The following is a 25,494-nucleotide window of genomic DNA, read 5'->3' as shown; positions in this document are numbered from 1 at the left end:
TTAAGATGCAACATGTTTTAATCTGGTGTATTTATATTATTTATAAAGTGTCCATGACTCTACCTGCTGGGTTTTAGCAGGCCAGAAAAAGGTCTAGATGTCTGGATGTTGAGGACAGAATGGAAGGGTTCTTTGTGGTTCTTAAGATCGACTCCTACCTTTTCTCCAGGAGTTCTGACAAAACATGGTATTAAAATCCTGTTTTGTTTGCCTTTCTAGGTCTTCTAATCCTAATCAAGGGCTGTAAGACCAAATCCATTGTCAAGACTTGGTTCCATGATGTTTGAAAGAGATTGGTAAGCAGTGTTATAACAGACCTGGGTGTCAAACTGTGAGAAGAACTTGTCAACTTCTGTTTGCCCTGCATTGCATCAAATCAGGGTGGTAGTGGTGGATCCAGAGTCTGTTCCAGAAACACTTGGTGCAAGGATGTAACACATCCTGGAAGTTCACAGCCACAGTCAATAAGAGGGCATCATGGCCACACAACTTCCCGCACCGAGGACTTATTTTGCACACACTTGCTCTTAGGAACTGAAGAGGAACCCAGAGAGACCCATATAAACATAGACAATATTGAAAATATACAGACAGCAGCGCTGGTTTAAACCAGATAACTGTAAACATGAGGTAGCGAATTCGTGCCATCATGCCACCACAGACAAACCCTGTTGCACAGAACCCCCAGACAATACCGTTTTTTTGGCTTATCCAGATCTTTAAAACATCTGATCTAAATTTTCATCTGCTTGATTGCTGGGTTCTGGCAAAAATGTGGACCATCTGGCAGTTTCCTGGTGGATGTATTGGGAAAAGTGGTTTAGACTACGGTGAAGTGATTAGGACACTTGTGGTGATGCTTGTTTGGGTGCTTGTTAGCTGGTGAACATATTCATGTCTGCACATCCTTTTTAACTGCTGCTTTTGGTTCTGAATCAAACGAGAAAAGAAATCTGGACAATTACAGCGAGTGGCTGCTTCATGTCATTTACAGAGAGAAGAACAGAGCAGAGCAAAAAGAGCTGACGAGTCTCAACATGCCACTTGAACACAATTTCAGTGTTTGACATGAAGAACACTGTGAATGTTGCTGTGGGTTTGGGACGATTTCAGGAGAAGGTTGTGCATTTATGCTTATTGGGAGGTGAGGTTTCAAGCTTCAGGCCTTGGGGAGGTCTTCATAACAAGCATGGGAGAGGGTGGTGTGGACATCTGTCAGCGCAAATAAAATAAAATCACCACCATGAGGCGGGAGAAACCGTACCGTGCCGACTCAGGGGTTGCACCAGAGGAGCATCACATCCTTCTATAAGGTATGAGAGAACGGATGTATGAGAAACTCCGGAGCTCTGTAAAGTTGCTTTGGAAAATCGGACAAAATAACCTGATTTCCAGAGTAGGAAACATTATATCACTGGCGTTTTTAATAACAGGATGAACAACAAAGCCTAACCTTTAAAGGGATTTAGAGTTCAATGTTCTGGCACGTATCAGCTCGAGCGTCTGTCCAAGCTGACCGCCAGTCTGTGTTAAGGGTCTTCTGGGGGGCCACCCAGCTGAAATTAGATCCTTACAACTCCTAAAAGGATAAAAAGCGCAGAAGAGAAAATTCCACTTTCACACAGATTCCCTGCTGGTAGCGTAATAGGAACGGACTTTCAGGTTCCACTAGGTGTTCTGCTGGCTTTTCACTCTGAATCAGATTCATAACTCTGGGATTAAATATAGCAATGTGCAATGAAAGCTGCCAAATAGTTCTTCATATGGTGTAGACTGACAGAAACAGAGAAGAATGATGAAAAAATCCACCCAAAACCACAAATAATTGTAGAATATTCACATTTCCATGTGTCTGGAAAATCAGTATTAGTCTGAGGGTGGAGTATCAGTCTGGAGGTAGAGGATCAGTCTGGAGGTGGAGGATCAGTCTGAAGGTGAAGGATCAGTCTGAAGGTGGAGGATCAGTAAGGAGGCAAAGACTCAGTCTGGAAGTGGAGGATCAGTCTGGGGATCAGTCCGAAGGTAGAGAATCAGTCTGGAGGATCAGTCTGAAGGTGGAGTATTAGTCTGGAGGTAAAGGATCAGCCTGGAAGTGGAGGATCAGTCTAAAGGGTGAGGATCAGTTTAGAGGTAGAGGATCAGTCTGGAGGTAAATGATCAGTCTAAAGGTTGAGGATCAGTCTGGAGGTAGAGGATCAGTCTGGAGATGGAGTATCAGTCTTCTTTTCCCGTGATCTTGTCATAGAAAAAGACGTAATTGTTTAAGGTTCTAGAGGCAGTGTGCTCTATAACGAGAAAACAACCTCGTTATGTTGAGATCACGAAAAATAAATAAGTCGTGGTAACGAAAATACACTAAAGAAAAATATTCCATAACGCATGGCCTCTGAGGACTTTTGTAGAAAAAGCTGTTGCTGTCTAATAAAGCGGCTCCAGAATCTGATCTAGAGGATGAGATCGGACGGGATGTTTGCCAGTGCCATTGCGTCATTACTCTACACTCTTCGTGCCATGTGGATGGGGGCGGAGTCATGCTGGAAGAGAACACGCCTATTAGGATAATCGAAATGATCAGTTCAAAACGATCAGTTTGTTGATATCTGACATAAAATATCCAGTTGTGTATGTTTTGTGTTATTATGTGCAAAAAGAACTAAAACACACAAAATCCGTTTGTTATTTTTTACAATTTATTTGTACATGAATCGACAGCAGACAGCCCCGCCCCTTTTTCTGAGAGGTGCAGGGAGGTGCTGGACATCATCATGCATATCCTGGTGGACTCAATGATCTGGCACTTGTTTCGCCACGATGTTGTTCAGAAAGTTTCACACAACACGTCCGGGAATCTCGAGTAAAATGAAATAAAACAAACAAAACAAAACAAAACAAAATTAATTAACGATCGACTGACCGACCGCTCGCTCGTTGTTCGTTCCACTGCAGCTGTTGATTATCAACAATGATTTGTCCAGAAACATAACTTAAGGCAATACAGTAACAATGTAAGGGTCTTCAAAACTTTAGAAGAAGGTTTTGTTCCAGAAGTTCTGATCGAGACATACGTCAGGAAGCACTAAATAATACTACATTACTGCATACATGTCTTTGGCATGAGATTCAGATATTCTGTATCCAGTATTACACACGTCTCCAAACCCAATAAATACAATACGCTTAGCCTGGTCCGACTGTTTCACTTTAGTCTGACTGAAGGTGTGTGTGTGTGTGTGTGTGTGTGTGTGTGTGTGTGTGTGTGTGTGTTAATATTTCCAAAACACTGGTCATAAACACCAGGACAGTAAACTCCTAGTGTAAAGATAAATACACTTTTTCAAACCTTAGAAATGGCCAACACACTGATTACGTCAACGTAAATTATTCTCTCTATTTATTTAATAATAATAATAAAATAAAATAAAACCTCTTCTTTCATTACATTTTTTTTAAATTTCCAACTTGTTGAGATGAACCTCGTGCCGATTTCCGACTTTCTTCACCTCGTAATTCAGCTAACTCTTTACGCTGATGCTGTAATGACGATTCTGTGGATTGTAGTGTTGACAAACAAACAAACAAAATGATTGCCTTTAAATGCAAACAAATCTCGATATCACAGAGTGGACGAACCGCTACATTGATTAGCTGAGCTCAGCAGGCGAGAGCGTTCGGCTCGGTTCTGCGGTTCGGCCTGGAATTTGACGAGGGTAAAAAGCGATTAGACGGCGTCATGTGACGTGATCGGTATCGTACCGTGACCCGGCTAGTGCTTTAATGCAGCATTTGTAGAAATTGAGAAAAGCAATAAATAAAAGTCGGGTCTGTCTTATTTTTTCCTTCGTTCCGCTAAGTTGTGTGCGTTAGCCTACGTTGCGCCGCGAAGAAAACACGTCAGTCAATCGTGAATGCAAATAAATCGGTGAAAAAAACCGTTCTGACCTGATGTGTGTAGTGCAGCGGGTGGGTGCGGTGAAGTGCATTACGATATTAGATTCAAATTTACCAAAGAAAAACCGTTCCTACATGGTAGCTGTAGCAGTTGAATTGATCTCTCCAAGAAAACGATTGAAATACCGAGAGCTCGGACGTCTAATCTGCTTGTCCTGAGTGACTAATGATTTGTCCACTCCTGTGTTAGCTAGCACAGTGCGATCCCTTTATCCTACTGTACACCATTCTGCAGAGTTCGACTTGCCGCAGGGTCGCGAACTGAATCTCTGTAACGCTGCAACGTGATAATCTCTACTGTGCAAAACTAAACACCCCCCCGACAAAATCATCACAATATTCTGCAAAAAAAAAAAAATAAATCCAAGGTTCTTCTTCCCCTGACTGATTCCTAACGTTACATCCATTCCTCTAAAATATACAGATTCTGAAATTACAAACGACTGCTGTGACGGATAAAATAGCTTTTTTTGTTTTTTTGAATTGCAGACGATTTTTAAAAAATTTACAAAGGCAAAACTATTGAGGAACAAAAATCAACAATAATCTGGCGAACAAAAAACAAACAAACAAAAAAACTATCACGTTATTAAAAAAGTAAACATTTGTATTTTCAGGCATTTTGTTTTCCGGACCTCCGGTACCTTTTTTAGCACGAAGCCGCTGGACACAAGGAGGCACGAGACGAACAGCATGGCGGCTTGGTGTGATGTGTACGAAGAGAAATAAAGAGAATGAAATGAAACAGGAAATAAAATCAGCTCGTTATAAAATATCTGTTGAACAGAGTAAAACATTAAAACGTTATCTTCCTCTCCAATTAAAGAGGGTTTAAGTTACGCAATAAATAATGATAATATTAATTTTAAAAAAGTCCATTCTCAAGAAAACACTTCGTGATACTGTACGAAGGCGAACTCTGACCTTCCGGCGATGAGGATGGTGCAGAGCGGTCGAAAAAAAAAAAAAGACAGGGTGATAAAATGACACTAGGAACCGTTAGAACCTACGCCGTGAATACATTCATGTTGTAGAGGAGATCCGTCTCTCCTCCAGAAGAGGTACGTTTGGCACAATCAGTCCGTAGTCCGGTGCGCCGAGTACAGTTCCTGTCCGCCACCTCACGGGTCTTTGATTACACACTCCATCTCAATCGAAGATGAATGTGGAACAGACGAAAAGCTGGTCTCTCCAGATGTTCACAACGGATTTTGAGCCGGAGGAAACTTCTCGGTCAGAAGGCACATGCGCAACCCCCTCCCCCCACAGCCGAAGCGTCACTTCCACCTGCTCTACTTCTGCTGCAGCCGAACACCTCGATGTCCTCCAGGTTTCCAGAAATCTCGCTTTTCTCGCTCTGTGCTAGAAGCATCCGTGCCGGGACGATCAGATCCCTTTGGTCAAGTCTGTGATGACGCTGGCCTTCACCAGCTTCTGGAGAAACTCCTTCTCCTTGGAGATATTGTGAGTCCAGGACTGTAGAGTAAAAAAGAGACAGAGCGTGTTCAGATTTTGTAAATATTGATTTATTATATTATTTAAATATTTGTATTCGATTCTCGGTTCGTATTGGAATATACACAAGATTTACTGAATACTGAAAGATGTTCTGGTTGATAAGTTCTGTACTGAAAAACAACATGGAGTCTTAACTGAGGTTCCCACAACACACGTGGCTTATAGGGAATTTAAAACTCGATTTAATTTTTATTGGAAATCGCTGATTACCAAACCACATTAAAATGGAAACGACGTTAACCATGTACTTGGTCATCAGATTCTTCCTCTCTGATGTCTGCTTGTCCCTTCCAGGGCTTTGTGGAGTCCTCGGAAAGGCGGGACAACGATATGATCTTCCAGTGAGGATTTATGTTTATTTTAAAGCCGAATTCAGGACAATGGTTTAGTGTTTCAGAGCTTTGAGAAATCAGTTTTATATACACTTTATTTACAATTTGCTTTTGAAATTCTCCGTGGCACCGGGCAGGAAAAAAGTGACATAGGAGTGACATAGTGTGCAGGATTTAACTCATGACCTTCGGGTTCAAAGCCCAATACCTTAACTACCAAGCTACCACCTTCACCTTACCACCTGATTCCACCTCGTATGTAGAGAAGCGTGTCCATAGCAAATCCAAAAACATGGTTTCAAGCTTTAAATTGAATAAATTTCGATTTGCAGATTTCCTTCTGCTCTTACGGCTCTGCAGAAAGAAACACCAAGAAGGCTGGAGGTTTCTGACTTTCTTATGCACCTATATGCTTGTCTTGTTCTGGAAGTGAGGGCTTTGGACTGTCTGAAGGGAAACTGAATTTGCAATGAGTCACTTGATAAACAAGATGTTCTTAAACAGCTCAGGATCCTAACAAATGTCACGAAAAATGCAAAGGAGGTTTCTGTTATTGTCAGGTTACTCACACAGTGTTTGGTTAGACAGTAAAAAGTCCATTGTGAACCAAATCTGAGTCACAGTTTGCATAATATAATCGTTGACCAATCAAGGCATCGAGCTCGAGCTAGAACTCGGACAGATGTTACTTTAAAAGTCATTTTAAAATCTGAAAATCACGTCAATACTTCAGATGAAGAAGGGCGACGATGTTAACCAGCAAATCTGACATTATATGATTTCAATACAGAAAATCCAAAAGGCAGAAAGGAATTTTACAGCATGTACAGAAGACATGCTGAACTCAAGCCAGTTTATTCAGCTAATCACCCCGTCGCCGCACTCTTCCATTTACTGCACAGTTAAACAAGAGAAGGCTGGATAAAGGTCTGCACTTCTAAAATGCTTGTCACCCACCTGTTCAAATAGAACATGGAAATTAAAACCAGCGTACAGCGTCTCACTATTCACCAGTGAAAGCTGGAAAAATAAATAAATGAATAAACAAGTCCTACCTCTTTGATGGCAGACATTTTGACTGTCTCGTAGTAGTGCAGGGGGGCGTGAGGGTTGTTCATGTCGTAGCCGAATCCAGCAACAGCAACCTCATCGCAGTTATGCAGAGCCATGGTGATCGCAACAGTGCCAAGTGTTGGGATGTTCTGCGGACATTATGACATTATAAAAATTCTATCATTATAACATTCTTACATTATAACATTATGAGTGGTGAAGTGAATGATGCTGATTAGCTCTTCATCATGCCACCTGTTAGTGTGTGGATTTATTACTAGGCAGCAAGGGAACATTTTGCCCTCAAAGTTGATGCTAGTTGAGTTTGAGAAATTATGATGTCTAGACATCTCCAAAACTGCAGCTCTAGTGGGATGTTCCTGGTCTGCAGTGGTCAGTATCTATTAAAAGTGCTCCAAAGAAGGAACAGTGGTAAATCGGCGACATGGTCGTGGCCAGCCGAGGATCATTAATGCACGTGAGGAGCGAAGGCTGGATGCCTTTTGACGATGCCTTTTGGCACACTGACTTATGAAGGTCGGTGCTCCCTGTGACTGTTACAAACCTTTTGATACCACCTCATATATTTACATTTATGGCAATTGGCAGATGCCCTTATCCAGATAGACTTACATATATCTCATTCATACAACTGAGCAGCTATGGGCCTTTTTAAGGGCCTTGCTCAGGGGCCCCAGGAGTGGCAGCATGGATTGGTGTCTTCTTTTCTCATGACCTTCGATTTCCAATGCCAAATGCCTTAAGCACTATGATCCCACCTCCCCCTATATTCGATGGGAGGAAGGGCCGTGTCTTATAATGGGTACAGATAATACTGAAGACTTTTGAGGCTGTCAATCCTTTCGAGATCCTTCCAGAAGCTCATTCATCTGCAGCGACGTACTTCCTACACAAGATGTGGAAAGGTTGGCAGGGTTGTAAATCACTGAGCAAGCCGGAAGAAAAATTATGATTCACAGCAAAACTGTAAAAAGTCTGCAAGTATCCTGGTTTGAACTGATCATCACCATCACGCCTGTGTTTGGGTTCTTCTTCATCTCTCCTGGTTTCCTCTCCTATCCATGAGCTGACTGGTGAGGAAAGTGCATGCAAAAGAACCTGGCTTTGTTCATGGCCAGCGATTGTTAACTTATCGTGAGAGCTCCCGCCCTGCCCATGACACGCCAATTTTCAGAAGGCAGACCTCCACTTCCTCGTCTCCCAGGGGTGGGTAGCCACTCAAAATCATTAGCAAGCAACAGCCTGGAGAATGATTCACACACAATGAGGAGTAAGATTTGGGCAGCATGCCCACCCCCAGCAGGTGAGTGTTAGGAGAACTGGTAAAAGGGGGGAAGGATGCATCTAAGTGTGTCCAGCCTTGATCAGTACCGTATGGGACAGCTTTCCTCCTACCCACACACCCTGAGGGGCCTGGTGCGGCAGCTCCACATGCTCTGCACATGTTTCTGCAGTTCAAAGAGGGCGCTGATCTTCATAAGGTGGTCAACTTCATTATGTTCCAATCCTGTCTTGGAGCATTCCAGAAAGACCTGACATCTGACGGCTTTATCAAGCGGATCTCGGAAAGGTTCACGAAACAAACCCTAGCCAGTGGTCATATAAATAGATCCTCATGGAAGTCTCTTTTGCTGAATTGGTGCGTCTCAAATCCTTGAAATTTTTTTAACCCCAAAACCCTTGTCTTTAAGACATGAGGCATGTAAAACACGCTTCTTTTATGGCTGCCTGGTTCAGGCTGCTACTTCTGGACCGCCCCTAAAGTCTATGCACTTTATCTGAACAATGCGTGTGTTTACTTATTGTGAAGTCTTCGGAAGGCGGCCAGAAAGAAGAGCCGTGGCAGAGATCACAACCAGATGACACACAATAGCAGACATTTCCTAAATACCATGCTGCGTTTGACTTGCACGATGCCTGAGAAAGCTCGAGAATAAAATTAGAAATAGCATTTCTACATCTGTTTTATTAAGTTCGTCTCATTAAAGCAGTTTGGCCGCTTCAAGATCGGGCCTTTCGATCAAATTAAATCTGTTTTCTAGTTTTGCTTTTCTCTTAACTACAAAGTTCTTGCTGTATAAAGCAAAAAATAGACAGTGAATGATCTGGCCTGCTTTAGAGACAGTTTTTGGGCTTTAGTTGCTCCTATTTGGTGGATTAGCCATGCTGTGTTTGACCTATGGTCACCTTTGAGGTAATTACAATCCATTTAAGGAAACATGTGCCCAGGGCTTCCTGTGACCCCCATTTCCATAAAATTGGCTTTAAGGGGCATGCTGCCATTTTGGTTCAAAAAGTCCAAACCCACCCAAATAGACCCTCAACATCGCTAACCATTTCAGGTGAAGTTCTCCCCCAAATATTAGGGTCAATATAAAATGTAAGTGGTTGGACATAAAGACATGGTTTTTACATTAATACAATAAAGATAGAGAGGGAAAATTGATTACTTAGCAGTTTATATATATATATATATATATATATATATATATATATATATATATATATATATATATATATATATATATATAAAAACATTTTTTATTTGCTGCTTAGTTTTATCAGTTTAGAATAAACAGCATTTAAAGAATAAACAGCATAATCAGCCTGGCACTTACCCCTTTCCCCATGAGGCCATTGTTCATTGGCAGTCCAATGAACTGGAAGGCAGCTTCCTGGATGAAGTAAGGGTTGAGAATTCTCATCTCAGAGGGTTCTCTGGGCACAAACTGGGCCACAGACTTCCAAAAGCCCTCTGAACCTTGCTGAAAAGCCAGAAGACAGAAAGACACCATATTTAGACAGGTTTCTATCGAGCCTGACGCAAGTGCTGAATACAAAACGAGCCAAATCAACACCTTTTTCGTCACCTTTTCCAAGATGGTCATTATAAAAATGAAAATTCTTTCATAAAAGGTTCAATACGTGGAATTTTCTTCCATAAACATGAGCGAACATGTCAAACATGCCATCACTGCATACTGTTAGTGCATTAGGACGTGACCAGGGGCCGATCACAGGGACGGATTTCATTAAAAGTGAGGCAGCACATCCATGCTGGACAGGCCCACAGGAAATAGACGAATGAGATCCTGACCTCCACGGGTGTTCGAGGATCTGCAGCAACCCCCAGGTTGATACCAATTACTCAGGAGACTGGCCAAGTGGTGCAGCTGAGCAATTATTCAATCGTCAGCCCTACATTGAGATCATCAAGCATGAGTGCTGCTAACGCCGGCCTCGGCAAGGCTGCAAAAGGGCTGCTGGCTGAGCGCCAGCCGGGTCGTCCGATTTAATGGGAGTCACCTGTTCAAATAAGAAGACAGTGCCTTTGATATTGTCAAATAATGGGAGCAGCCATTGAGCTCGGCAAATGGCTTTGAACACAAAAAAAGCCGCCTCAATGCAAGCCACAGCAAGAACACAACATCTCTCCTGTCAACAAGGTGGGGGGGCGTATAAGAAGCGGCACAACACAAAATCTGCGGAATGCTGCAACGTCAAACAGGTGTATGAGCATGTGCAAAGTAAAAAAAAAAAAAAAACCCACCTTGCGTAATAAATGGAAGCGTCAGGTCGTGTTTAACGCTGAAATACACGACCATCAAAGCAAGTATGCAAACTATTGTTTGGTGCTATTCAGAAACTTCCGTAAGAGTTGTGAATCGAAAGACGTCTCCTGCGTAGTGCTGAACATGTAGACCTTGCAATGGCATCTGAAATCTGACCCCTGAGGTGTTGGGTATAAAGTGAGAGAGGGGCTGTCTGAAGATGAAGAACGCTGGTTGTCACAGATTGATTTCTTTACAATCACTCAGGCATGACGGCATTCCTCTGGGAGATCCGTATACATTCCTTTTTGGCGAGAAAACACCCATGCAAAACAGATACGGGGGAAAAGATCTTGTTCTAATACCAATTTGTATTCAGCATCAGCAAGAGTACAAAGTAGATGAATATGCTGTTTATTCATTTATTTTATATATATAAACAGATGTTTTAACTATTTATGCCATTTCAGATACGTAGGAACGTGTGGTCTGTTAATCTGTGGCTTCTGCTTCCTAAGCCACAAACCAATCAAATACACTTTTAATCCAACAAGACAACAGACAGACTCACACTGAAAAAACTCCTGATTTACAGTCTTATTTCTAGCCGTAACAATCCCATCGATCTTATATTAAGAATAAAATACTATGTAAAGAGCAGATTGTGTGAAATGATTATTTGTTTTAACATCATTTCACGTTTTCTTACTTTGCAAACCTCAAAGTTACAATCAGAGGCATCAGTTGAGGCCTTGTATATTTTAGACTTTATTGTAACTGTAATAACTGGTTGTAAAGCTGCCCAGTAACAAAAATACAAATATAATCACACTTAGGACTTTAGTATTATTTATTCCAAATGCTTGTTTTATGTCGACGCCAACACATTTATTTACAGCCTAATAACAGAATGTAAAGAGTCTGCAGTACACAATCTTTCCAAACATTATCCAGTATAATGATAATTTTTTGGAAATTTATATAATAAAGTATTTATAGCTTTTTATTACAGTAAGATGTTCTGTAGTTTGATTTCAGTTTCTCATGTTGAAAATCTCTCATTGTTCAGTGGTGACAAAAAATATTTAATAATGTTTTATGTTGCAATCAGTTGAAGTATTTTGAGAAGCAGTAAGTAATGATTTTGCTCTGTTTTCTCATCGTACAATCTCCATTTGAATAATTTATTGTTGACGATACGCATGTATGCGTGATCTTGATTTTAATAGTGATCTCGTTAATGCTTTGTCTCGTTTTAGGACGATATAATGACGATTCTTAAATTAAGAGAAATTCGCTTGTGCTCTGGTTTTAGGATCTTTTCAAATTAAGAAAAGCAAAAAAAAAAAAAACCCAGAAAAAATAAATAAAGGTTTTAAGATGATCAGACTAAATCGACTGCTCAGAATATGCGGTTCAATGTTTATTTTAGGGCATTTTGCTCTTTTCTAAAGCCCAGATATGTTTTCTTATTTAATGAATCTTATCACGTGTAATTATCATACGCCACTGGCAGATCATTTGACTCGTCGCAAGTCTCTTTCTTCTTAAATCATGCACTCATATTTAAACGGTTGTTTTGTGCAGCTGTTTGACCCAAAATAAAACAGAAATCAAACTGTACAAGGCAGCAGTGTGATGTTCTGATATTGAGTCCAAGTAGCGAAATCTGTCCACTCTCTCAGCAATCCCCCATTTATCACGTTTAAATACTTTGACAACTATTTTCATTCAGACTTTGGTCCGAGTCTGGTTCATGTTACGTCCCCAGCAAAGTTAAACACGGCCGTTTTAAACACACTGCTGTTGTTGAAGTCCTCTTCTAGTCTTAACTGGCTCTAGTCCAAACACACCTCCTACCAGCATTCCTTTGGGAAACCACAGCCAGCCAGAGAGAGAAAAAGAGTGAAAGCTTCTGACTGATGGCTTCTCCTCTCTGAAGCGCAGGATTCGCGAACACCCGATTCTCCCAAAGAAACGAGGGAAACCGATCCATCCAATAAAGCAGCAGGTGAGAGAGGCTTTACTGTCTCCGTGCAGAACCCCAACACGTCTTTAACAAGCTTCCAGCACGGCCGGCAAGTGTTAAATCACCCCATAAAAACCACAGGCCTCATCGCCGGTCTTTCTCACGCCGAGTACAAGCCTTCAGGGAAACATTCGATGCAAGTGCACCTTCATGCCATGGAACGAAGGAAGTGATCAGGTTCGAGCCCACACAAGATAGAGACAAGCAGGGAAGGCCTTGCTTATAGAAACTGACTTAATGTGCATTATATAGAAAAATAACAAGCTGCAGGAAAAAAGCTGTGTGATGATAATAATCTGTTGGAGAAGAACAGAAAAGCCTTAAAAAGGTCTGAATTACATCCTCGTTAGTGGTGAAACGATTCATAAAATTCAGTTACGTCGTTTTTATAATCGCAGTCGGTTCAATTTCAGAGAAGAAATACAAAATATAAAATCGCTTGCCTTTTTTTAACGTCGCTTATAATCATTAACATTTTTTAGATAATTTGAAAAAAATTCCTGCTTGGATTAAATAAATCAAACTAAAAAAGGTAATCAAATTAATACAATACAATTTTTTTTTACTATATTTATTAAATTGAGAAATCGAGTAAATAGGCACAAATTAAATGGATAAAACAGAATTTAATAGAAAATGTAATACAATTAATAGAAATATTTAAGTTTGCATTTGTTAGAGACTATAAGATTCATTCTTATTAATAAACGAATGCATTCCATCCATCCTTCATTTATTCGTTCACTCCCTCAATATGTGGAATTGTCAGGATTTTCTCCTTTTAAGACAGAAGTTTTCGCGAAACACAACCCATGTTTCGGGTACGGATCAAGTAGCCACTGGGACAAAGTGCGAGGTGGAGACTAAACAAACTTGAGGAATCTTGGATTGTAACGAAGCTCCGGACGTGAAACAAGAATTGCGTTTGGTACACGTGTGCACCGAAACGGTTGGGTATGAATACGTGTACCTTTACACCCCTAATAAGTATTAGTTGAATAAAGCTTGAGTTCACCCTAAATAAAGATAAACAACTTCATAGTCTGGCTGTAGGCGTCAGGAAAAGTGTCTCTTACTTCACTAAATCTTCAAATCCACTCCTCGAGCAATTTCAGCTGTCAGCTGTCATGTCTGATTGCTTTACTTCATTTTTAAACATTTAAAATTGTGAAACAAGTCATAAACTGCATGTGTGTGTGTGTGTGTGTGTGTGTGTGTGTGTGCAAACAACCAAATACTTCATCTTTATGCTCAAACCACAACAAAGACCTCTGCACACAGGCACATTTTGTAGAGTTGGATAGTTTAAGTCAATCATTTCTGGAATCATGTATGAATAAGATGTATATCAAGAAGATCTCTTTGATGTTATCGCCAACGTAAACCCAAAACTAGTGGTGACCATTTTTATATCTAAACACGGAATCCTAACATTTGTGAAACTGGGAATCTCCAATCACACCATTTTATAATCATTCTACAGCTAATGGATGTAATGTGTGAAAACTCCAGTCCCAAGGAATCGACATTTCAGGCTTTTTACAACAGAGTGAATGCGTGTTAGCATGTCTTTCTGGAAAAGAAAGAAAAAAAAAAACAATGCTTTGTATGTCTCCCATGTTTATGTTTTCACACAGAGCAAGTAACCTGTGTATCGGGCCAAAGTGTGAGCACTAATGAGAGTCTTAAACAGAGAACGTGCCCCACTACGAACCACTTAAACGGAACACTTGAACTTTATTACTGGACACTCGATGTAGACGAGTGTTAAAACATCGTGTACAAGGAAATCAATCCCATGGGGAAAACCTAAAAACGCTGTTCAGTAACGGCTGTACGAAGGAGAAAACAAGCGACAGAAGCACATTTTAGAAATTTTATTTTCTGTTCTGAGAAAATAAAAATATATTTTTTTATAAACATGTCCCCATTCACAAAACCCAGCGGCCTTAAAGATCTAAGAGAACTGGATAAATATCTGCTTGGGTTCTTTATCCAGTTAGTAGCAGAGTTTTGGAGTTTCCTTTGAGTCACACATGGAGGTGGAAGTTTAATGGTTTGGGGTTGTTTTGGAGCAGGGAAGCTTCCGGTAAGTGAAAGTGAACCAACACGGCTCCCATTCCACACTTCAACACCATGCAGTTCCGTCTGGACTGCAGCTCATTGGAACCGACTTCACCGTACAACAAGACGATGAGCCAAATCGCATTTCTGAGTTCTGTACGTGTTATTTAGAGAGCAGACAGACGTCTGGACTGATATTTTTAATGGAATGCCCAGTCACCGCACCTAAATCCTACTGAACTGCTCTGGGATAAACTGGAGGTCTCATGTCCATATAGCTTTCTTCTTGGTTCTTTGGGGGTTCCTTTCAAATAGAACTACTGAAGGGTTCATGGAAAGTAAAAGGCCTTGATGAGCTGAGTTTGGGGAAAAAGTCTGGAATAAGTTGGTAAAAGTATTAAAGGTAAAAACACGCAGACCTGGCAGAGAATCATCTGGAAAGAAACCCAGTGTTTATGCTTGGGGGTATTTGAGGGGGTCTTTGCTTCGGTTTTAAGGTACCCCTTAGGATGTTTGACATTGGTGGTGTTTTGAATTGCAGGGCATTTGGAGGACTGGGTGCAAAACACTGAGCCCACAAACCATTTCACAGGTTCTAGCCAAGTCTCATTGTTTTCTACTGATTACTACTTTAATTCTCTAAGCAGCGTGATCCTACGCAGAAGACAGTAAAGAATGGGCTTCAGACTCCGGTGGAAATTCCCTCTCGAGTGGACGCATACAGAGCTCGACCACAGCAGCGTTTTTGTTGGCTTCCTGTTTATCTTTCGGGTTACAGTTAGAGGGTCAATAAACCTGGGAGATACGCTTTTATGGTTGACATTTTCATTGGCTGAGCGGCTTCACAAATCTGTCTATAAGAGGCTCAGGCTTGCTGTGGGACAGATGTGCTCCTGCTGCCTGCACTGCCATGCTCTGATTGGTCATGGCACTAAAGCATTTGTAGATAGTTTTGGCGACCAGCTTTAATTTCAATCTATGCAGAACCTAATCGAACGCATACACGTATCCTGACGGCATCGTGTTTCCTGCATGCCAAAGGGTCGGCCTCGGGATTCTCAACGCTCGGGATGTAGTCGACATGGCCGAGTGAATGTGGAGGAACGCTAATCTGAGGCATCATGAGAAAAAAATCCCGCTGTTTGTTAGCAAGTACAAAGATCCAAATTCCGTGAAATTCTTTGATGGCTTTTCTTTCGGAAAGAATCTGAGGCATTCTGAGGTGTTTTTTCTGCTCTTTTGTAATGACATCTCTCTTTTCCCGAGACTGGATCTTCACTGGGGTTCTCCTAAGTGGGATCCTGTGCCTTTGCATGTTCTCAGAACAACATGTGGTACAGTGAAAGCTCTCAACAATGTTTAGTTTGCAGAACGAACCTCTGAGGCTCGAGACATTCGAGCTACTTGAATTGAACTTTGTTGTGAGAACGTCGGCCCGAGTGCGGTCGACTCCTCTGACTGCGGATATTCGTTTTAGTAATTTCATAATAGCTTCCATTTTGGATAAAAGCATGCAAGAGGGCAGAAAATACTCTCATTCGAAAAGCATCAAGATAAAGTGTAAAGGGACTCTAAAGACTAAAGGACCACAAAGACGAGGAAATTATTACACAGAAATATAGAAGTATAGACTAAAGCGTTCCACGCCTGTGCTTTGTGAGTCAGCTTTTCTAGTGAAGTTTCTCTCAGCATCAACAGAAACGTGGTCCAGTATAAACAACAACAACAACAAAAAGGGCGTTACACAAGCAGGACTTGTCTATAAATATATTTTACTGATTCGAAGGCAATGGTGTTCATTTTTAACTCTGAGCGTGATTGGTTAAAATAAAGTTTAATTCAAAGGGAAACAGTAAGAAACGTATAAATGGGATGAAGGCAGGTGATGAAGGTGATTCTGAAGGACCTGTACCAGAGCCCGGGAATGTTTTACTTCAGTTTACTGTAATCACAGTGGGTTAATCAATTTCTAATGACAACAATAAGCTGCCAAGTGTTTTAGAGGTTAGGAAGAAGAACCCATGACAGACTTGTGCTCATTTCTGGGTGGTACTGATTAAGAAAACATAAAAGAAAATGCAAGAAATGCAAAGGGGGGAAAAAAAATAAATCCTTTGAAATGCCATGATTGCTGACCAGAACCTCTGCCGCATTTCCCATCTGCAAGAGTGTAATCAGAAGTCCAGTATTCTTTTATTTTAATTCAGTTTTTATTAGGAAGGTCTGTGTGGCCAACAGACAGTTTAAGTTAGTAACACAGGAAGACATGTTCCAGTAGTGCAGTGCTGAACGGACCAGTGATCACAGTCACGCTTATCCTGATTCCAAGATTTTAAATATCAACTTATTGTCCACTGTTTCAGTAAAATATCAAAGAATATTAGTAGTCCAGATGGAAATGGAGGTTTAACAGTTCGCATCTCTGAAAAATGTTGTAGCACATGTCGAAAAACACGGCATTTAGATGAAATCCAACTGCCTGAGTAACGCTATAAAGAAAGAGATGCACGATATTCCACGTGAACATAACTTATGAATTCTGCATGCTCGCTACAACGCGACATATGACGAGGTATAGAATAAGTTTTTCTACGTTACGTATGATATTGCAGAAGCATGTCTTGCCTTTCTAGTGGGGGAAAAAAAAAAAAGAAGGAAAAAAAATAGATGAAATAAAACCAGACGTTCTTTTCCTGTTGTGTCTGTAAGAAGTTACAGCTCTACCTCTGCCATGTTAATCTGTATTCTGTGTGACTCTCAGGACACGCCTCCGTCTCCGTGGTGTTGTTATACGTCGTATTCACGTAGCAGCAGCGGTGCTGAGAGAAAGCGATCGAGAAACAGATTAGCGACGAGAAATCGATTTACATATGAAATACTAATCACAAATAATTGGTCACTTCTTAAATAATAAAATTATAGCGCATCTACTTATAATTATATAGAAATAAATCGTTTTGTACCGACGGAAATATGTTCAAAACGATGCATCGTGATACAAACGACACTTTTTATAAACCGGTGCATCACATCGTTAACTTTTATGCCGACGCACTGATGTGAATCGCTGAATCTTACCATCCCTACAGTTTAGTCTCAGGAGAGCAGACTCGCCTCAGTGTCAGGAGTTAAAACGTGAGCCCTGTCCCTCAGGCACACTATTTTGTTCTGCCGTATTTACGAACGTGGATGAAAAGACAATCAAATCCACTTGACTCGACTTACAACAATTCCAGATCCGAACACGGTCCCTGCATCTTCTGAAGAATTCCTTTTCTTCTCCACTCAGGTGAGTCTTTCCTACGCCTCCAACTGCACTTTTCCTTTTCATCACACGGGTGATGAAAAGGCGGCGCATTCTTTCCACCTGCTGCACTGAAGCTAATCACATCAAAGCTCGTGGCAGCCAGTGTACAAAAACACCGCTGTGTGGGAGAGAGAGAGTGAAACTACAGCAGGTGTGTGAGGATTAGATCTGAATCGAAAGGCGAGCTTTTCTAAATGTCCACACACACACACACATGCTTTTGTGTTCTTGTGGCTTTTCTCGACTCGTCATACAGGTGAGTCAGAGACAAGCGGTGACGTGGACGTGACTCGTCTGATTTTATTTTGTTGCACAGCTTCAAAGGATCGTCGCGTTTGGCGAGCGGTTGGTGACGCGGGACTCTCGGTGGCGCTGTTCGTTTTTCCAAGAAGGTTAACGCGAGGCTGGTCTGTGTTACTGCACCTCTTAAGACTGAGACAAATGACTTGGTGTCTCAATGGTTACCGAGCGTTTGAGGAGATGATGTACGATTAAACGCAGGCTCATTTATTTATTTGGTATAATCTAAATGTTTCATCTGCACCAACGGATTTGCAGCAGACAAACGATTTTCACCTAAATACCGTGATGTGAACACGAATGAAAAAAAGAAAAGGAAGCATGATGTTTTCCGAACTCGGAGTCGTCCGTCATTGCGAAGGCACAAACGCGATGGCCCTCATTCGTCAAGTGACAAATAGTTAAGGGAGCCACTTTAAACACGATACTCTTACAACCCTAATACACACACACACAACAGGTCACGTCGTAGACTGGCCGTCTCTAAACATCTTCTACAGCTGCGTGCTTCCATTTCAGAAGGGAAAAAAAAATGACAAACGAAAAAAGAGAAACAGAAAATCGAAGCTTTCGCAAAGTTTTAGACTCTAAACCCAGACAAACCCAGTTTCCTCCCCCGATATACGCCGACATGTACGGGTGTGTCCTGCAACAAAACCAAATGTCATTATTTATGGGATTCTTTTTGACATAAAAAAAATTGTGTTTTTTTTTGTGTGTGGTTTGTGCGAGCGGCCAGGAAATTTCTGATAATCACGTTTTCAGGATTGCAACTAAAAAAAAAAAAAAAAATAAATCTGGCCTTAATAACACGTCCAAAAAATGTCACAGAGCGCTTCACGTCTATTATATGATCCAAAAGATGCTATTAAACGAAAGAAAAAAAAGAAGCTGTTTTTGGACAACAGAAAACCACATTCTTTTCTTAAAACACTGGTGCAAATGATGCCAAAAGTTCATTTGATTTCTGAAATCGAAAAAACCTTGGATGAATATTGAGCTACGTGTTTGTACTACAGGGGTTCCGTCTGGATTGCACATAGAATTCCTGTCAGATTTGTCCACACCCCCCACCAGTGCAAATTGTTGCTAAAACGACTGTAATTAGCAACTTTTCAGAGAGCCTCATTTGGCTAGCTCTTGCCACTCCAAGATCAAGGGTAATGTCCCAGATGCTGGAGGGCAGATCTGTTATCTTAGTCTGTACCTTAACGATCAGACTTTTTTCTTTAAAAGCGAGGAGGAGGAGGAGGAGGAGGAGGAGGAGTAATCAAACAGCCTCGCTACTTTACTTCCTCCGCCGAGCCTCTCGCGCTCTGACAAATGTCACCCTGTTAAAATTCCTTCGTCCTGCCGCTCCCCTACAGTCACGCAGCTGCGTTGGCTCTGAGCTCCTCCACTGCACGGCTTCCAGACTCTCCAGAAAAAGAAGAAACAAACTCTCAGAGACACGTCTACAGAATGAGGTGGGGGATTACATTTAAAAATGACCCCTAGCTCGAGACCGTGACCTGGCATGGCTTCATTAATATGTCAAAAAAAAAAATTGCCCTTGAGATACCCCCCTACACCCTTCACGGTTGAGGAAAAACAAAGTGTTCGTGTGTGTTCTTTGTGTGATAACGAGTGGGATGAGAGCAGAGTCATTAAACTTGCCATCCCTTTCCCTGCCGAGATAAGAGGAAACTCGTTCAACCCGAGCGACCCCTTCCTGATTGAACTTTCTAACTCGCCGTATGAAAATCCATTGGCCATCAAGAAACAAAACACCGTTTCCTCAACTCTGAGCTTCTTATTTCAATTCTTCTGCCGTCGATATCGCAATATCTCGAGTCAAGGGCATGTCTAACAAACATTCAAAATCCATGTGACTCAGCAAAGATCATCAAAAAGAGCAAATAAACCCATAAAGACTAAATACTTTTCCTGAAGAGCAGACTCTCTGTGTAATCCTCAGGCTTTAGGACCTGGGGGAGTTGCGCCTACATGAGAAGTGTTTCGAAGATGATCGCAGAAAAACGGCAAACTTTTTAACATGTGAAAATATTACGCAAAAAAAAAACCCCCACACACTAGACTTAATAATATCCCACGGAGCAGACGTCACTGATATAAATATTTTACCTCAGAATGATGACATCACAGACCATTATCTCCTACTGTACACACTACCGGTAGAGCAGATTAACCGTGTTTCACCACGGTATCGACTTGGTAGGACTATTATTCCAACCACTAAGGACAGATTCATAAATAACCTGCCTGATTTATCTCAGTTTCATATTAAACCCATAACTGCTGATCATCTTGATGAGATGGCAAACAACATAGACCTTATCCTCACTAGCACTTTAGACACTGTTGCCCCCATCCGGTTAAAAAAGGTTCGAGAACAAGCACCTGCACCTTGGTATAATAGTCATACGCATGCCCTAAAGAGAACAACCCGTAATCTGAAGAGAAAATGGAGGAAAACTAAATTGAAGGTATTTAGAATTGCGTATAAAGACAGTATGCTGAGCTACAGACAGGCGCTAAAAGCTGCTAGAGCTAAACACCTGAGCAAACTCATAGAAAATAACAAAAACAACCCCAGGTTCCTTTTCAGTACAGTCGCTAAATTAACAACAAATCAGGGATCTGAAAAATGTGTTCCATCACAGTTTAGTAGTGAAGACTTTATGAATTTCTTCACTGAAAAAATAGATAACATTAGAAAAACAATTGTGGCAGTTCAACCTCTGACAGCATCTCCCGACACAATCGTACTTACAACCCCACAACTACACTGTTTTACATGTATAGGACAGGAAGAGCTGTATGATGCTATTATGAAAGCTAAATCAACAACATGTCAGTTAGATCCAATTCCCACTAAACTACTGAAGGAAGTGTTATATACAGCTGGTGAGCCTCTTTTAAATATTATTAACTCCTCACTATCGTTAGGTCATGTCCCTAAATCCCTCAAGTTAGCAGTTATTAAGCCCCTCATTAAAAAACCTAATCTGGATCCAAACACGCTATCGAATTACAGACCAATTTCAAATCTCCCATTTATGTCTAAGATTTTAGAAAAGATTGTCGCTGCCCAGCTATGTAACCACTTGCAGGAGAACAATATCTTTGAAGAGTTTCAGTCAGGTTTTAGGCCCCATCATAGCACAGAAACTGCTCTAGTTAAAATCACTAATGACCTGTTTTTAGCTTCAGACCAAGGCTACATCTCCCTATTAGTTTTACTAGATCTTAGTGCTGCGTTCGACACTATAGATCATGATCTTCTCCTCGATCGCTTACAGAATTACATCGGTATTCAGGGACAGGCATTAAGCTGGTTTAAATCCTACCTGTCCAATCGTTACCATTTCGTAGATTTAAATGGAGAGCTATCCAGAATAATGCTAGTAAATTATGGCGTGCCACAAGGGTCAGTTCTGGGACCCCTGCTTTTTACAATATACATGCTTCCATTAGGAAATATTATTAGAAGGCATGGAATTAGCTTCCATTGTTATGCTGATGATACCCAGCTATATATTTCATCCAAACCAGGCGATACAGCTCAATTAGCTCGCATAACTGAGTGTGTTGAAGAAATAAGAGATTGGATGACCCATAACTTTCTGCTATTAAATTCTGATAAAACGGAGATTTTGCTCATCGGCCCAAAAAATAGTACACAGAAGCTCCAGCATCTCAGCCTGCATTTAGACGGTTGTTCTGTAACTACTAGTTCAACGGTAAAAGACCTGGGAGTTATTTTAGACAGCAACTTATCTTTTAAAAATCACATCAATCAAGTTACAAAAACAGCCTTCTTTCACCTTAGAAATATTTCTAAGCTAAGAAATATGTTATCTATATCTGATGCAGAGAAGCTCGTCCATGCGTTTATGACCTCTAGAATAGACTACTGTAATGCATTACTAGGTGGATGTCCTGCATCATTAATAAACAAGCTTCAGTTAGTTCAGAATGCCGCAGCAAGAGTTCTTACTAGGTCAAGAAAATACGATCATATAACCCCAATCTTATCGTCCCTACATTGGCTTCCTATTAAGTTTCGAATAGACTACAAACTACTGCTACTCACTTATAAAGCACTAAATGGTTTGGCTCCCATGTATCTATCCAGTCTCTTAACACGCTACAATCCGTCACGCTCCCTGAGATCTCAAAACTCTGGGCTTCTAGTAGTTCCTAGAATAGCAAAGTCCACTAAAGGCGGTAGAGCATTTTCACATTTAGCTCCTAAACTCTGGAATAGTCTTCCTGACAGTGTTCGGGGTTCAGATACACTCTCCCAGTTTAAGTGCAGATTAAAAACATATCTTTTTAGCAAAGCCTACACATAACACACATCACACACATCACATCACAACCTTGTGCTCCAGAACATCTGATCACATGCACATTATCAACTTGTGCTGTTAATATCATGAACAGCAGCTACGCTAATTCCTCTCCACTGCTTCTCTTTCTCTCCCCATCCCGAGGCATCCTGAGGTTTGGCCAGCTCCAGTCACGTCCCACCTCGTGAAGATTATGGACCTATGGATGATCATGGAGAAGTAGATGCCGAGTGTTTAAAGGCCCTGGCATGGAGAAGCTGATGCTGGATCTATGATGATCACAAATTGTTCTGTATTGTTGAAAGATTTATGACCAAACTTTTGATGTCACCCATATGAGGATGGGTTCCCCTTTGAGTCTGGTTCCTCTCAAGGTTTCTTCCTCATATCATCTAAGGGAGTTTTTCCTTGCCACTGTCGCCACGGCTGCTCATCAGGGACAAACGCACACCATTCACCTTCACTGTTGTTTTCTGTAAAGCTGCTTTGAGACAATGTCTGTTGTGAAAAGCGCTATACAAATAAACTTGACTTGACTTGACTTGACATGACACACAGCTGGTACCTGGCATTCGGAGTCGGATTCTGGCAGGATTTGTGTTTTGACGGAAAGCTGAAGTCATTTGGTTTACAGGAATTTTCCTCACAAGTCACTTTATTTGTATTTCTAATGATTTAAAATTTGTGTTCTTTCCAAAAGTTTCCCAAAAAAAAAACAAAAATTTAAACAAATGTACACAAGAGTTTGTAATGGTACCGTGTCACATCCTGGTCCTAAACAGACACATGTAAACGTACGTACATATTTTTTTTATTTATATGCTACGGTTGTATCGGTACACTTATTCGTCGTGAACAATTTCGATACAGGACTTTTGGTACTGTGCACATGCGTACCGAATAAATTACATGTTTTTACATGACCACAAGTTATATGTGTATAAATCAAATTAATACAATACATTTGTTATACTGTCTGTCCAAAACCCCCAGATTTTTGGATGTTCCAGGGGTTATGTTTATGTATGCTATATATATATATACACACACACATACACACACATATATACACACACACACACACATATATATACACACACTATACACACACACTATATACACACACTAAACACACACACTAAACACACACACTATATACACACACTATATACACACACTAAACACACACACTATACACACACACTATACACAGACACACTATACACAGACACACTATACACAGACACACACACTATATACACACACACTAAACACACACATTATACACACACACTATACACAGACACACACACTATACACACACACACTATATACACACACACTATATACACACACACACACTATACACACACTATACACACACACTATACACACACACACGCTGTACACACACACACACTATACACACACACACACACACTATACACACACACTATAACGTGTAGTAAAATCGAGAATTTTTTTCCCCTTCAATTTGATCATTTACAGCAGTGTGTATGTTGTATTATAGACATGGAAGCAGTACTGATGGAAATGTCAGTTGTGTGAAGGGAATCTGAACGAGGAATCTGATCATCTAAACGTTTGGCTTGTGGATGGAAAAAATTATGCATTACAATGAATCTAACACACACATTCCCTCTCAGAACAGGTCAAGAATGAATTATGATTATAACTCACTCTCACCAATTTCTCCCTGAAGATGATGTGCCTCAGCCATTTAAAGTCGAGAGGTTTGAAGGCCGAGAAGACGAACAGAGAGTCTTTCTCGTAGCGTTCTGGCTTCTGGATGGCTCCCTCGGGGTACGTTATCCTCATGGTGGTTTTGGTACCGACGTCCCGGGTATACCCGCTGACCGGAGCCTCGTTTAACCTGAACACAAACCCAAGCTTTGGAAGTAATACAGATAAAAAAAAAAAGGTGTAGATTATTAAAGAAGACGACGGCATGGCACCAGTCCATGCGAGGCACGAGATACCCAGTCGGTATCCAAGAATAGAAAAAAAATTAAATGAATGAAAAATCAGATCAGAGAAAAATCGAACGAATTTACTGCGATCCTGTAACAGATGAGAAAGATTGGAATTGGATTCGGAAAAGTTTTTTTTTTTCGGGAAGCTGGGAATGTTTAACGAGACTTGATTGCCCTTTTTTTTTTTTTTTGCTTGGACTTATTTTAGTAGAATTATTATACTGGCAATGTAAGTGAAAGAGAATACGGATCTGGGGTTGGTCATGTTTTTACTTACATTTTTTTCTCCTTGTATTTTTTAAAAATAAATAAATAAATAAATGTATAAAAAAAATTACGGTACGATAAAATAATAATCGGACATTACTTGATATTTCTGTTTCAAAATATATAGGATTTTTCTGCACCATATAGGATGATATGTGCATAACTTTCTCGGTAGGTGTATGAAAATAAAGCAAGGAAAAAAAAAAAAAAAAAAAAAGAAAAAGAAAAAAAAAAACTGACCACCAACCAGATCTTTTCAATTAGGATTTTAAAAATCAACAGCAGACAGACTTTTCTGATTACGATCTGGACCACGTTCACATAGTAAGAATCTTTTTTTTTTTATTTTGTAAATAATTACACCCCACACACACACACACACACATACACACACACACACACACACACACACAAAGACTGTAAACGTTTTATTTTCTAGGTAGCGTTGTGTGTAAATGCTCACCTCACCACAATGTCGTATTCATCGATACGGGAGCCCAGAGATTTATTGGCCAGGATCCCACCGTTCCCCACAATTATACACCTTCTACAAGTCAATCTACAAAGAAAAAATACACACAAAATGGAAAACATATATACATATAACATTTACACTTTAGTGGTTGAGGCATTGGATCATAAGGTTGTGAGTTCAAATCCCAGCCACACAAAGTAGCTACCACTCCTGGGCCCCTGAGCAAGGCCCTTAACCCCGTAGCGTCTTAGATGTATGAATAAGATAATTGTATAATCTG

General features: G+C 40.7%; 1 protein-coding gene and 1 long non-coding RNA gene across 9 annotated transcripts in view; one reads left to right on the top strand and one right to left on the bottom strand.

Moving 5' to 3' along the window:
• Positions 1-2,668: 2,668 nt before the first annotated feature.
• st3gal3b (ST3 beta-galactoside alpha-2,3-sialyltransferase 3b) overlaps positions 2,669-25,494 on the bottom strand; it is a 55,975-nt gene continuing 33,149 nt past the window's right edge. For 4 of the 8 annotated variants that reach the window (XM_083525170.1, XM_083525167.1, XM_083525166.1 and 1 more), the window contains 5 exons: positions 25,203-25,298; positions 24,180-24,372; positions 9,491-9,637; positions 6,854-7,000; positions 2,669-5,424 (listed from right to left, as the gene is read on the bottom strand). In XM_083525170.1, the coding sequence (XP_083381296.1) occupies positions 5,335-5,424; positions 6,854-7,000; positions 9,491-9,637; positions 24,180-24,372; positions 25,203-25,298 (673 nt within the window). In that variant the 3' untranslated portion in view covers positions 2,669-5,334. The other 4 variants (XM_083525171.1, XM_083525164.1, XM_083525169.1 and 1 more) reach the window with 2 other exon arrangements.
• LOC310717359 lies at positions 9,634-18,919 on the top strand. Its single transcript, XR_014530803.1, has 2 exons — positions 9,634-17,332; positions 17,636-18,919. It is a non-coding gene; the product is annotated as an uncharacterized lncRNA (long non-coding RNA).

This window comes from Silurus aristotelis (genome assembly GCF_946808225.1).
Source record: "Silurus aristotelis genome assembly, chromosome: 22".
Lineage (NCBI taxonomy): Eukaryota > Metazoa > Chordata > Actinopteri > Siluriformes > Siluridae > Silurus > Silurus aristotelis.
Note: the sequence above shows the minus strand (reverse complement) of the source record. Positions and strands in the feature narration are given on the sequence as shown.